We start from the raw sequence: 13,737 nt of genomic DNA, 5'->3' as shown, positions 1-13,737 counted from the left end.
CTCAGAGGACGGGCGGGACCGGGGGCGCGGGCGGGGCGACGCCCCGCCCGCGCCCCCGGTCCCGCTCGTCCTCTGAGGCCGCGCCGTCTTCCTTCCCGACCCCCCGCCCTCAGCCCAGGCCGCCGTGGGAAGGCTGGCGGTGCTGCTCGGCCCGGCTGGAAGCAAGCGCCGGGCCTGCCCGAGGGCCTTTCCACAGGCCGGGCGGAGGCCCCGGCGGTTTACGTGGCCCTCTGAGGTGAGTACCGCCTCCCGCGTTGAGGGCCCGGCGGGGCCTGAGGGGCTGAGGGTGGGCTTCGGCTTCCCCTCCTCAGGGTAGGGGAGCCATAGCTGGTAGGTGTAACTGCTGTTAACGTGAAGCACACACGGAGTGTGCCCGTTCCCCTGAAAAACACCATCCTTAGTCATCACTTAGGTGCCTTCAGAGTTTTCAAGTAAATTAATGAGCATGTTTCTTTTCCAGCCTCTGAGTAAATCGGCATTTTATTGTTGCAGAAACAAGCCCCAAGATGCCTTCTAAAAACAACTCGTTGGCCTGTTAAAATACAGTGCACACGTAAAGCAATGTTTGAATCATGGATAACTAGCTTAACAGTACCAACGCTTTGAAGAAAGCGCATAGTCTGTAAATCCAGTGATGTGATTGGTTCAAAGCTGTCTCAGGGGAGGTTTAGACTGGGCATTAGGAAGCATTGCTTTGCTGAGAGGGTGGTCAAACACTGGAACAGCTTCCTAGAGGGTTCCTTGGGGTTGATGCCCCAAGCCTGTGTTTGAGGCATTTGAACAATGCCCTTAAGAACATGCTTTAACTTGTGGTCAGCTGTGAAGTGATCAGGCAGTTGGACTAGATGATTGTTGTGGGTCCCATCCAACTGAAATTCTATTCTATTCTATTCTATTCTATTCTATTCTATTCTATTCTATTCTATTCTATTCTATTCTATTCTATTCTATTCTATTCTATTCTATTCTGCCAGTTGATGAGAGCTTTGTGCATGAACACCAGTAACTTTCTCCATTTTGATCCTGTGCTTACACTGTTTTAGGTGAGAATTGTCCCTGGAAGCTTGAAGCTTATTGTTTATATTATTGTGCCTGTGAGTTTTGTTTCGAAGTTATGAACATTATGAAACCACCTGCAGAAATGCTGGTAATGAAGATACTAAATTGCAGGTCTATAATTTACATTTTCAAAGAGCTTTAGCATTCAAAATTAAAAAATGCAGAGATACACTACGGTACTTTGAGTTGAATTTTCTGAAGGCCTCATTTTCAGCAAAATCACAGAAACGGTGGTTGGAATTGTGTTTATGGTAATGTTGAAGAGTTCTAGGTACCCACATTTATCAGTCGTTCTCGTTATTTTGTGGGGATTTTTTTCTCATGCAGATTATATTAACAACAAATTTCAAAAAATGAATCAAGGTTATGACAAAGTTTAGAAGATCATCCTGTGAAAGTCAGTGTTTGAAGATAAGTGTTTGACCTAGGCTTATAAAGAATGGAAGAATACAAAGTGTTGAGAGTACTGGGAGAGGGATCCTTTGGCAGAGCTCTCCTAGTTTATCATAGAATCAGTGACCAGAAGTATGCAATGAAGGAGATAAGACTTCCCATGGTAAGCGTGACATGTACATCATCTCACCCACCACTTAAAAAACATTTTAAAAAATCATAGTTCTGGATATATTTTTGAACACTTTTGCTGAGAGTTTTGTGTATTAAGACAGTTGCATGGTATCTACATAACTATGTCTGAGTTGATGTTGATAATAAGTAAAGTAGCAAAATCCACCCTGTTTCAGAAGGTGTCTGGTTATGTTTTGGGAAGTGTGGCACATAGAGAAGACACTTAGAATTAAACCCCTGTTCTCCTGATGCCCTGGGCTGGATTCCCATTGTTTTCACTAGAACACAGATTTCATCTGCAATACCTAATGAGGAAATTAGCCTCATATTATTGCTGGTAATGTTATGCAGGTTACCTTCTCTACACATAGCTAACAAAAAAATCACAAAATGGGAGGCACCAGCCTTATCAAGGCTGAAGCTCTGTTAATACCTGGGCACTTGTCTTTATATGGAGTTCATGCAGTGTAGACTGTCAGCTGTTCCAAAGTCAGTGCATGCTGCTTTGTTACATAGTTCTGCATTGTTAAAATAGAAGAAAATAATTAATTGAAGTAGGAAGATATCCTCTCAAAAAACCAAACCAAACCAATCCCCAAAAAAATCCAATGACATTTTCAACTAGTAATAAAGCATAAATTAAAAAATGATGGGAGTTTTCAAGTTTCTAAATGACTTTTTAAAATAACTGAAGAACAATTCTTAAAAATACCTGCATTTTGGAAAGTGAGGTGCATCATCTGTATAAATGAAAATCCATGAGTGTGACATTTATATAAGTGTACTTACATTTTCAGTCTTCATCTGATGTAGAGAACTCTAGGAAGGAAGCAGTTCTTTTGGCTAAAATGAAACATCCGAATATTGTTGCCTATAAAGAATCATTTGAAGGTAAATATAAAAACTTAGATATCTTTATTTTGTTTAAAATTGCATGCTCCTGAGGGATCAAGATTACTTTTTGTGTCTGTTTATAGTATGTGTTATAAACAAAATGCATGTTTATTATAATACATAATACATAGCGTGTAGTCAGAGCTTTATAGTAACAATAATATACTTATCTTGCTAATGAAATTACTGATTATTCTTAAATTACCTAAAATTTAGCTGATGGACATCTGTATATAGTGATGGAATATTGTGATGATGGAGATCTGATGCAAAAGATTAAACACCAAAGAGGAAAGTTGTTTCCTGAAGATACGGTAAGAAAAGACATTGTTTTGAACCAAGGACCTAGGAATCCTTTTTCATGTAAACTAAAGCACCCTACACTACATAAAACAAATTATAGATAAACAAACACCTTAAAGTACCTTAAATGAAACAAAGTCAGTTATAGATAAAATAGAAGCATTATTTCTTTGATAATTTCCAGCAAACAAGATGAAAATTGGACTGAAAGGGATAAGAAAGAGACTGCTGTCTGCATCTGTATCTGTGCAGGCAATGTGAAAAATACAGTCAGGTTTGCATGCATAAATTTATGAAATTAAGTAAGAATTTAACACAAACTTCAGCCTTCAGAATTTAAAGCATAGTAAGAGATACTGCAAATGAAAAGTAAATAAAGCACTCTGGTGAGATAAATGAAACTAGCCAGGAGACTAAATGCCTACGTGTTATGTAGCAATTAATTGTTTAAATCATTCAGCAGGCATTAACTCCTTTTGTCACAGAGGCTATAAAATTACTTAGGAGAAGGTCCAAAGTGACATTGTAGTGACTGAAAACTACTTCCTGTCACAGTTAGAAGCATCATCTTAGTTAAAATGAAATGACCAGAATCCTCACCTAATCTGATATCTGGGTTGGCCAAGCATCTCTAAAACCTTTATTTTGTACTTTTAAAAATAATACATTTCCTTTTAGAAACAGTATGTTATCTTGGTGTGTTTTTTGTTTTTTTAATTTGCTGGTTTACTATGAAAGTGTAATTGGCATGCTTATAAAGTGCCAGGTAGTGACTCCCTAGCTTCATTATTGTTTTATATTATTAGGGTTTTCTAGACACAGGCAGCAAACATTCCTTCTGCCATGTTAAAATATACTTTATCTTAAAGAGTTCAGTCTTTCATGCTGACTGGAGGCCATTACACTAAAGTTACTTTTAACTCCCAGATACTCTGAACATGGTTTCTTCTTCTCTTTCTTAATGTTTTTTTATCTATTAGTAAAGTATTCATTACATACAGCATTGAGCTGTTATAACTCTTAGTAACTCTTTTCAGATCCTTCACTGGTTTGTGCAGATGTGCCTGGGTGTGAAGCACATTCATGATAAACGTGTGTTGCACAGGGATATCAAATCCAAGGTGAACAGAGCAAGTTTTGTTGCCATTAATAAACTCTCTTCTGCATGCAAAAGTTCAACTCCCTCTTTCATAATTTCCTGTTACTGCTACATGGTGTTCTTTTCATTTAGGCTTAAGAATATTAGGTAAATGAAACTGTTGAGTATATGGGATGATGTAACACTGGGTGTAAACATCGTCTAAGTATAGCTATACCCTTTGTATCCACACTGCTGATAGCACCAATTGCTTGTGTGTGGCTTTAGTAGTTTGAGTACAGCATAGAGATTAAGCCGTTTCTAAGCTCTCATTCTTCCTCTGCTACTGATGCTGGGGGTTTAGGCCCATATAACCTTTCCATCTCTCTTTAAACACAACATAGTTCTTAACTTTTTTTTGGTAGAAGTATTAGGAGAAGCAAGTAAAGGGAAATAGAAAGATAAAATATCAGAAGTGATTATCACTGTGTTTTCTGTATATACAAACTACAGAAATGTTTCCTAGAAGAATATGTAAGTATGTAAATCTGTCCTTCTCTTGAAATGCAGAACGTTTTCCTCACTCAAAATGGAAAAGTCAAATTGGGAGATTTTGGATCTGCACGCCTTCTTGCACAGTATGTGGATATCTCCAGTGATCTCAGTGGTGTAAAGTTTTATTTTATCACTGATAAATAGTACAGATCTCTTAAATAATTACTTTTCATCTGGCATTTCTTCTTTGTTGTTTCAATAGTCCAGTGTCATATGCTTGCACATATGTGGGAACTCCTTATTACGTACCTCCAGAAATATGGGAAAGCATGCCATACAACAACAAAAGGTAGTCGTGTTTTCAGTGATCACAAATAATGCCCGACTAATGTACGTCTTTTTATTGTCTCAATCTGTCTTTGTGGCTTATCCGTATGTGGTTTGGAGAAGATACTGAGCTGAGGAATATTTAGAAAGAGGTAATTACAGGGTTTTTTTAAGATAAAAAGGCCTAAATTCCTCTTTACTTAGGTAACTGAGTGTACAATATTTTTAGTCTTAAAGGTTTGAAAACTGGTGAGCAGACTTCTCTGTGCATTTGGGAGAGTAAATATATACATACAGACATACACACATGTATGTATGCACGCACACCCATACATATCTATGTGTTTGTGTCTTTTGGCTGGTCTTATTTTTTAAGCTCTTGCCAGTCCTGATAATGCAGGGATAATGGCTACAGAACTGATGACTTAAATTTGCAGAGCCCAGTTATTCTGGTCCTTATGCAAGAACTTCGGAGAGCTTCTGGATAGTATGGTGTTTACAGCTTCCTCCCAGACTCCAAAATATTAAGTTATTTTACATCTCCTCCCCTAGATCTGTTCTGTGACCCTAGTTGTACCTGAACCAAGTGACTGATTTTCAGTGGAGAGAAGAAACCTTCTAGTGCTTAAGTTTTTTCTGCTCCTCTTGCAAGAAAGGCATCTGTTGCTTCTTCTGCAGGTGGCAGAAGTTGATGTTTTCATTCTCAGTAAGAGAATTCTCATTGGCAAGGCCAGAATTCCAACCCAGAATTAGGATTGTGTGTCTGCCATGTGATGCTAAGGGCCATGGAATACAAGGCTTCGGAGTGTGGAAGGATAGAGATTACTGCAGCAAATTGCTTAGAAGACATTCTGGGAATAAAAAGCCAACTACAACTGTACGATAACCATCCTTTTTTACATCAGGGTGGGAGAAAATAAGATCATTTCCACTGGAGAGGTTAAACACATGATTGTATTGTCTTTTATGGTTACTTATATTCACTTTTAGTTTGTTCAATTCAGTTATGTACACATAATATAATTTCACTTTTTCTAGGCAGGATATTAAATTGTATTTTTTGGCTCAAAATTTCTCATCTTTCTCTATACCGACAGTGATATATGGTCTCTGGGATGTATTCTATATGAGCTGTGCACTCTTAGACATCCAGTAAGTATAGCTTTATTGCTATCAGAAAAGTGTTGAAATTCCTTAAAATTTAATTAGCAGTTAGCTGTAGTTTGAAGTATTCAGTCAATTATATATTTGACTGACGTGTTTGCTGCTGCTCCTGAAAGAGGGAAGTGTTACTCCATCCTTCCCACCCTCCTTCATTTTATGCCTTCTTGGGACCTACCGGACCCTTCTGTAAAACACTCGATTTTCTAAATTGTTAGGAAACATTCTTTTTTTCTTTCTTGGTTAATTTTCCTCAGTATCAGTGAGGTGATGTGGGGCTTACTAAGTAGTCCAGCAGGTGACAGGCTGGTTCCAGATATCTGCAGGGATGTTGCAATGAGCGTTGTGTTTTACAGGATCGAGATGATCACAGAAGATGGGGGCAAGGACATGCAAAATTGTTGCTAATGAAAATATATTGTGTGCGAGTATAGTAAAATATAGTGAGCAATAAGCAGTTTTGTACCTCGCATCAGTGATATACCTATTTGCTTATTCTTCAAATCAAACAAGTCACTGTCCAAGCAGTATCCTGCTGTTGGGGCAGCAGGAACCCTGATGGACAGTTCTGTCTGTCATTTCTGGGACACTTTTACAATGTTGATGCTATGCTGCTTATGTGTTAACTTCTTCTGGCTTCTATATCCAGACACATGGCTAACACTAGAGCCCTTATCAGCATATGTTTGTTTTGCAAGACAATGAGATCATCCTAATTTAAGGTCATTTTGTCTTAGTTTTTTATAAGCAGCAGTTTCCTTTCATCGAGCTAATACTATACCTTGAAATCCTGTGTATCAGCAAAAGCTTCTCTACAGCTGCAACTGCTAGCAGTATAAGAGTTTAGAAGTTTATACTGTACGTGACTGAGTGATAAAGGAGTCTGCTCGCAGACACGTGTTAGCCTAGGTAGGTCTGTGGCAAGGCTTTGGCAGTGTCACAGCTATTCAGGAGCGCTCAGAGCTGGGATGCAAAGGAGAGGAGTCTTCCTTTTTAGCAGCAGTGAAATGTTATGTATCTGGTTTTATGTGATGGTCACATATGTTATTACATAATCTATCAGAGGTGATATAAAAGGTGCTGCGTGCTGTGGATGCTTGGCACTCTGCAGCCAAGCCAGCGGAGTGTACCGTAAGAAAACTCTGCATGGAGATAGAAATCCTCAGCCATTTTTGCTCAGGCTGTTGCCAGCCATGGTTATAGCTGTCCCTGCTGATAATGCAGTTGTCCGATGACTTCTGCTTGGAAGCAGTAATTCCTGACTGAAGACTGGTTAACAGTCAGCTGAGGAAAGTAACAACTTCAGCCATTTCACGTAGATTGATTTTTTTTTTTGTTTTTAATCGAAGTCTGCATCTTTCCTGGCTTACAGTTTCACTCTTGCAGTTTGATTCTGATCTCAAGTATATGAAGTAAAGGACACTAAGGTGATCCAAATATTCTCAATGCTCTATTCCTACAAAAATAAAATTTGAACAATCCTAAATTTATAGGAGTAACTCCTGCCTCATTTCCAGTTGTACAGGTTATTGTTTGCAGTGTCCATTATAATCTGGTTTTAGACAAACTTTTTATGCAAACTGTGATGTTTTCATTCTCAGCAAATTATATTTCTGTCATTGTTAACATATATAAATGCCTATGTAATAGCCCTACAAAACGTAAAGGAAAGTTACTGATGTGTTCACTTAGGGTCATTATTCCACACCGGAGTTAAAGAGCCCTGAAACGGTCAAATTGGGAGCCAAATCAATATGGTAATAGCAAGCCTACACACATACATACCATGCATTTTTATATAAAAATGTTAAAGTTGCTCTTAAATTCTGTCAGCTTCTTTCTACCTTACACTTAAATTCCATGCTCTAATGGTCATTTATTTTTAATGCAGTTTCAAGCCAATAGCTGGAAACATCTCATCCTTAAGATATGCAAAGGGTCCTACAATCCACTACCATCTCACTATTCCTATGAACTTCATTACTTAATAAAACAGATGTTTAAGAGAAATCCCAAGAATCGTCCATCAGCCAGTACTATTCTTGCAAGAGGTTGCTTAACCAAACTTATAAAAAATTGTTTGCCTTCTGAGGTACAGTATATTCTTTGTCTCTAGATTTAAACAATAGTATCTACATTTTAGACACTAAATCAGTTTCTTTTATAGTTTGTTAGTGTATAACAGTATGAAATGCAGTGTTGTGTAGGTCCTACTCTAAAAGCCATAAATACAGTTCTAGAGTTCTCAGAAAACTTGAGTTTTTAGAAGGGTTTGTTTTGAAAATAGAAGTTGAATTTTGACATGATGCTGCTAAAATTAGATATTGTTAGCTGTTAGCTGTAGCGGTGCTAATTAGATATGGTTAGCTGTAACGGTGCTTTTCTATGGTAAGTGTTTTTAACAAATAACATATACAATAATTTGTGAAAGGTTAAAATGGTGCAGTACTTGCATCTCTTCATACATATTCCAGATGACAAATGAGTTTGAGCAGGTATTGAAGGAAACCACAAAACATGAACGCAATGCAGCGAGACCAGAGGGTAAGTCAGCAACGTTTTTCTTGATGTAAGGAATGACAAAATGACTAGGAATTGTAAGATCTTAAATACAGCAATAAAACATTAGTATTGTATGTTCAAATCTACTTTTAATTATTTCAAAATCTAATATTGTTGAACTTGAATGGAAAAATGCCTGAAGGGTGTAAATTATATTCCAGCATGAGAAGTACAGTGCAGAGCTACAATACATACATTGTGAGTCTTAAGACTTGTGCTAGAATTAAACCTCTGAATTTTAAAATTAGCAAAAATTCTAGCTGTTGCATATATTTTAAATATGACAGTGGTTTCTTTCCCAGAATATGGTGAAGCAAGTTATTTTCATTATTTAATCTTTAGAGAGAATGTTGGATTTTCTTCTGCATAAATGTAGCTACACCAAAATTTGTACACATTTGGAACTGAATAGTAGAGGGACTCCCTGTTGAGAATAAGCTATGTTGGTAGAAGTGTGAAGAAGCTTTCACATAATTTTCATTGCTTGGTTCAGTGGTGTTGCTGTCACACCTCTGGAATACCACTTTAGCACAAATGTTTTCTAAAAGTATTAACTCTTGAACCTGTTCCTTAATGTATCAGGTAATGTCATGGCTGGTGGAGGCTCAAATAATATGAAAGAAAATAGGGTAAGTATTCAAATATAAATACAGTATTTGTACTTCAGTAATTCAGAATGTTCTGTATTACAGAAAAGTTCATATGGAAAATTATTAGTATGCTAAAACATAGATCAGCCTACTAGGTCATCTGTGTTAAAACTGCAGTTTTCCTGGGCATTTCCCACCACTGTAACTTTTTGATGCTTCCCACATTTAGTTTCATTTCAAAGTGGATTTCCTTATAGCGCTGTCAAAAAAAAACCCCAACCCCCCCAAAAAACCCCTCTCCTGTTTTTCTATGTTTTGGGATACTGCAAAAACTGGTGCATTTTCTTTGCTCTAGGGACACATTTTGAACAGGCTGCTGTGGAAACATTCTAGTCTGAATTCTCACCAGGTTTTAGGGCCCATGTGAGATTTCAGGTGAGGAGAATTAAGTCACAGGTGGCCAAGAAGACACCTGTGGGTACATGGGCATGCAGCCTGGCTCAGCCATACTGAGTATATTTTTCAAAACCTGTTGCCAGTAGGGCTTTTTATTTTTTTCCTTTTAATAGACCAGTCAATCTGAGCAGTTAATATTTGGGTGCATCTTGTTTTCCCTGGAATATGACTCATTTATCTTTATATTGCTATTGTCCTTAAATGTAAAAAAATAAAACCACAAATTGCATCAAGTAACTACATATGTGCTTAGCTTCAAAAACAGATTGTCAAAAAAGGGCATGCAGTGTGAAAGGCAGTGCAATAATAGAGACAGTGCAATTGCAATTGGCTTCATGGTGTCAGTAGTTTAGTTTTCAGGTCTTTAGGCTAGCCATTTAATAGCAAAACTAAAATATTTAATGCTATGTTAATATTACTGCTTTGTTTTTCTCGACAACAAGGATAATGATTAATACAGTCTTTATTCTTTTAAAGCAAAGTAAAGATGAAAGCAAGCCTAGCCCCTTAGAGAAGAAAAATATTACTAAGGATTTGAGTGAAAGCACAAAGGAACAAAGGAAATCTGATGAAGAGGGTAAGTTTTATAGTTTTAAGGCTGATGCATTTCCTTCTACGTAGAGATACCTAAATATCAATGATCCAGCCATTTAAACAGGTAGAGCATACAAGTCTGTACCTATAGGAAACCATGCCACTGTCTGTTACTTCTGTAATTATATTGATTATATATATATACAGCTCATCTGAGATTTCAAAAAAAAACCTCTTGGCCAAAGTGTTAAAAAATTACTGAAAACATTTGGTATAGAGTAAATGTATGGGGTACTCTTACCAAGTTCAGACTTGCACCCACAGAATCAAACATCACTGTTAGTGAAGTGCTTTATGCTTAGAACTAGTTTGCATGGACAGAGAATGAAGTTAGGTGCTGATTATCATCTTTTTTTGTTGTTGTTGTTGCAATTACAGTAGAAACTTCTGACATCCTCCCAGGAATTACTAATTTGCCACATCCCCATAGGAGGCAATGGGAAAAGAGGATTTCCAATACAGTAGTGGATGTCCTGGAAAATGCATCCTTACTTTCTTCCAGTTTTACATCTGAAGAGGCTAAAAGTAAGATTTAATTAAATGTGATTTAATTCAAGAAATATCAGTGGTTCTTTACAGATTTTTAAAGCAAAAAAAACTTTACAGGGCATATTTAAAATTATGTAAAAATAATTTTAAAATATTAACACTCAAAAGTCCACTGTGCTGAAGAGAATTTCTTAGTGTTCTTGTGTGACAGGATTGCAAAGAGTGATGAAAGTTGCAGATAACATTAGCAACCCTAAAATTATAATCATTGCAAAGAAATTATCCTACCGTCCCTCCTCTTAATATGCCATTTGTGGGGGTAACACTGAGGAATTTGTTTGATGCAGAACGCAGCTGCCCGTCTTTCAAGTACAGCATACTATTGGGAGCATGTAACATCTGTACCTCAACTTCTGTTGTTATTTAACACACAGATAATGCCAATGACAAGAACTATTAATGATGTACCTCAGATAGGAGGCAGAGATTCTTTTTCCACATCAACAGCTTTTAATTAGAACACTTAACATGGAGTTTCTTCTGAAAAATGTTTCAATTTTAGAATGCCCCACACTATGTGATTGTTAGAATTATTTCATGTGATTATGGATATGTATTCTAAGTAAATGTGATAGATGCTATTGAAATAAATAATCAAGATATGAGTAGTCTGAAAATTCCCAAGCTGTGATAGGAGCATTACATGATAATTATACGCAGGGCAAGGGAAGAGGGCAGAAGAATGCATGTATTTAGGTGCCCTGCTATTAAAAGGCACAAAAATGGCCACAGGCTCTGTTTTGTGAGATTTGTAGAGCCACCAAATAAGCTTACAGAGGCTCGGACACCCCGTGCCCCTCAGCCCATTTCTGCTGGCTCCGTGATAGCAGAAGGCTCCACTGCGGCCTTCTGTAATTTTCTTTCCTCTTAATGCTGATAGTGTCAACTTCAGCGTGTTGAGAGGTCAGCAGTGCTACAGATGGAAACATCTGGATTCTTTTCTTCCTCTATTTCTCTCTTGAATGTGATCTTTGTAATCCACACTGCTAATGCAATTTTGTCTTAGTATTTATTAACGATTTTATACCTAGGTGGCTGTGTTATAAACTACAGTGAAAATAAGCCACGTAAGCAGTGGAACAAGGAAACTCCTCAGACCCTGATGAACATTCTCAGTAACGCAGATGTCAGCTTAGCATTTAAAACATACACAATTTATAAACCAGGTAAATCCCCACTTTGTGGGCAAATATTTTTGCAAACAGGTTTATTAATAAAGACTTTTTCTTTTTTACATACATAGCCCCTATGTATAGAGCTTGTGCACTCGACTTCATGTTACAACAGGCTGTTTCGTTTTTTTTAAAGTTTGCCCGATGAAATGTGGGATTACAGAAATGTGAGCTGAGAATTCATGAGCGATTGTACATCTCCACTACATCTCTCTATGAAGAACTTTCACTTGCAGCTCAGTAGCTGAACGAGGTTGTAACAAGAAGGCAGCGACTGCAGAGCCATGCAGTCTCCATCCCACTAAGCAGCCTGCTGTAAGCATGAGGGAGGTGCAGTAAATAGGCTGTAGCCCCATCGGGTAAATCCACCTTCACTACGTCGGTGGTGCCCTGTTTTGAAGACAGGATGGTAAGGTGGCACAGCAAAAGGTAACTGGAGGCTATAGAGCTGCACAGCCACAGTCACAAATACTTGTTCTGCACTTCAGTTGCGTTATTAGTTTATCTCCCCACTTAAAATAGGTAACAGCTTGTACTGGAATCTGCTAAGATCTGGGGACAAATTAGACGGGCTATATTGTATTTATATTCTTAATTTTATTTTTAAAATTAAAGGATTTTGGTGACACTTTCATTTTTATACTTTCAAAGCTTCTAAAAATATATTTAGAGGTCCACTTTCGGATGAAACGGAAGCATCTGATGAAGTAGATGGTGAACATGAAGCTGTTGTCATAGATTCTGAGAGACTTGAGCCTAGATCTGATGAAGATGACACGTATGTCCAAATGACGTCCTCGTATTTTTGTTTTCTTTGGTTCCTCAAAGTGATTCTTCCAAAAAGACATTCTCCTGAAAAAAAATATTTTTCTCAGCATCTAAATCCATCCCTCTCTTACATAATGATGTTAAAATTTACTAGCATTGATATTTTACAGGTTTTATTTGCTATATTTATAGTTATTGATGGTGTTGAGATTAAACAGGTTGCTTGTTATGAGCAGATATGCGAATAATTTGCTGATGACTTTGAAAAAATTAAAGCATGAGGTGAAATTAGATCCACAGTAAAGTGCAAAACCTTCTTGCATGAAACATCTTTGTACGCTGAGCTTGAGATCAGATAACCAGTGGCAAATATACTTGTCTAGTGGTATGTTTGCTGTATTTGTGTATTATTTTTTCTCCTCTTTCATGCATAGTGCAATAAAATCACTTTGGTGTACCTATTTATTGAGATATACTTGTAGTAACTTTTTAACTTCTATGTTCTGTCAGTGACCCACTTCTGGTTTTGAAAGAGCAGAGCGTACATCAACACATTCTGAACAGAAATACTGTATTTTACAGATGTCTGTATGTTTTGGGGGTGGTTCTTGGATTCTCAGAATCTCGGGTTATGTCAGGTTTTTTTGTGGCACTTGGAGATGAACTGCTCAGGCATGTATTACTGCAGTTCGGCTGCAAGCTGTTAATATCAACACATCTGCAGTCTCTTAGTATATGCATTTATTTTTGCTTTTGATAAAACTTACTTGAATAAATTGAAAAGAGAACATCTATTGCTTCCTTCATCACAGTGGTGCAGGAAATATGTCTCTTGTGTTGATATTTTTAACATAATTTCTCCTAGTTGTAGGGTAATTTCAGGGGAAAAAAGCAAATAAAGATTTGATAAATGAAGTTGTACTTTGCTTTGCAAAATAACATTTTGAAATTTTTTAGGGACTTCGAGGAAGATGACCCAGACTGGGTGTCAGAACTGAAAATGGTATTGAAACACAGTGACTGAAAACTTGAATTTACCCACAATAACTGAAGTTAGGCTTGCCAGTATTTATAATCCAAATAATTGTTGTGAATAGTTGTAGTTAATAAAATTATTTCACTCAAAAAATTCTGAGTGGGCATATTTTCTATATCACAAAAG

At 37.2% G+C, this 13,737-nt stretch overlaps 1 protein-coding gene across 7 annotated transcripts; it reads left to right on the top strand.

Annotated features, from left to right (window-relative positions):
- Positions 1–61: 61 nt before the first annotated feature.
- On the top strand, positions 62–13,704 carry NEK3 (NIMA related kinase 3). Of its 7 annotated transcripts, none has more exons than XR_012627675.1 (16): positions 62–235; positions 1,387–1,615; positions 2,424–2,517; positions 2,737–2,834; positions 3,861–3,944; positions 4,472–4,539; positions 4,659–4,745; positions 5,821–5,875; positions 7,776–7,976; positions 8,359–8,428; positions 9,029–9,075; positions 9,970–10,069; positions 10,465–10,611; positions 11,667–11,801; positions 12,478–12,585; positions 13,533–13,704. XR_012627675.1 is itself a non-coding variant. In XM_074859758.1 (16 exons), the coding sequence occupies exons 2-16, from the start codon at positions 1,499–1,501 to the stop codon at positions 13,597–13,599; spliced, it is 1,497 nt and encodes a 498-aa protein (XP_074715859.1). In that variant the 5' UTR covers positions 62–235; positions 1,387–1,498; the 3' UTR covers positions 13,600–13,704. The 7 variants fall into 7 exon arrangements, 6 of the variants coding, with proteins under 6 accessions (XP_074715859.1, XP_074715855.1, XP_074715854.1 ...); XM_074859758.1 differs by having other exon boundaries at positions 12,459–12,585; XM_074859754.1 differs by having other exon boundaries at positions 1,488–1,615; positions 12,459–13,704.
- The last annotated feature ends 33 nt before the right edge of the window (positions 13,705–13,737 follow it).

Source organism: Strix uralensis, chromosome 2 (genome assembly GCF_047716275.1).
Source record: "Strix uralensis isolate ZFMK-TIS-50842 chromosome 2, bStrUra1, whole genome shotgun sequence".
Classification (NCBI taxonomy): Eukaryota; Metazoa; Chordata; class Aves; order Strigiformes; family Strigidae; genus Strix; species Strix uralensis.
This window is presented reverse-complemented; position numbering and strand designations above follow the sequence as displayed.

Coding starts and splice junctions, on each gene's coding strand:
- NEK3 (XM_074859754.1), top strand. CDS start 1,499: ATGGAAGAATACAAAGTGTTGAGAGTACTGGGAGAGGGATCCTTTGGC. Junction 2,518..2,736: donor CTATAAAGAATCATTTGAAG/GTAAATATAAAA, acceptor CCTAAAATTTAG/CTGATGGACATCTGTATATA. Junction 10,612..11,666: donor TACATCTGAAGAGGCTAAAA/GTAAGATTTAAT, acceptor TTTTATACCTAG/GTGGCTGTGTTATAAACTAC.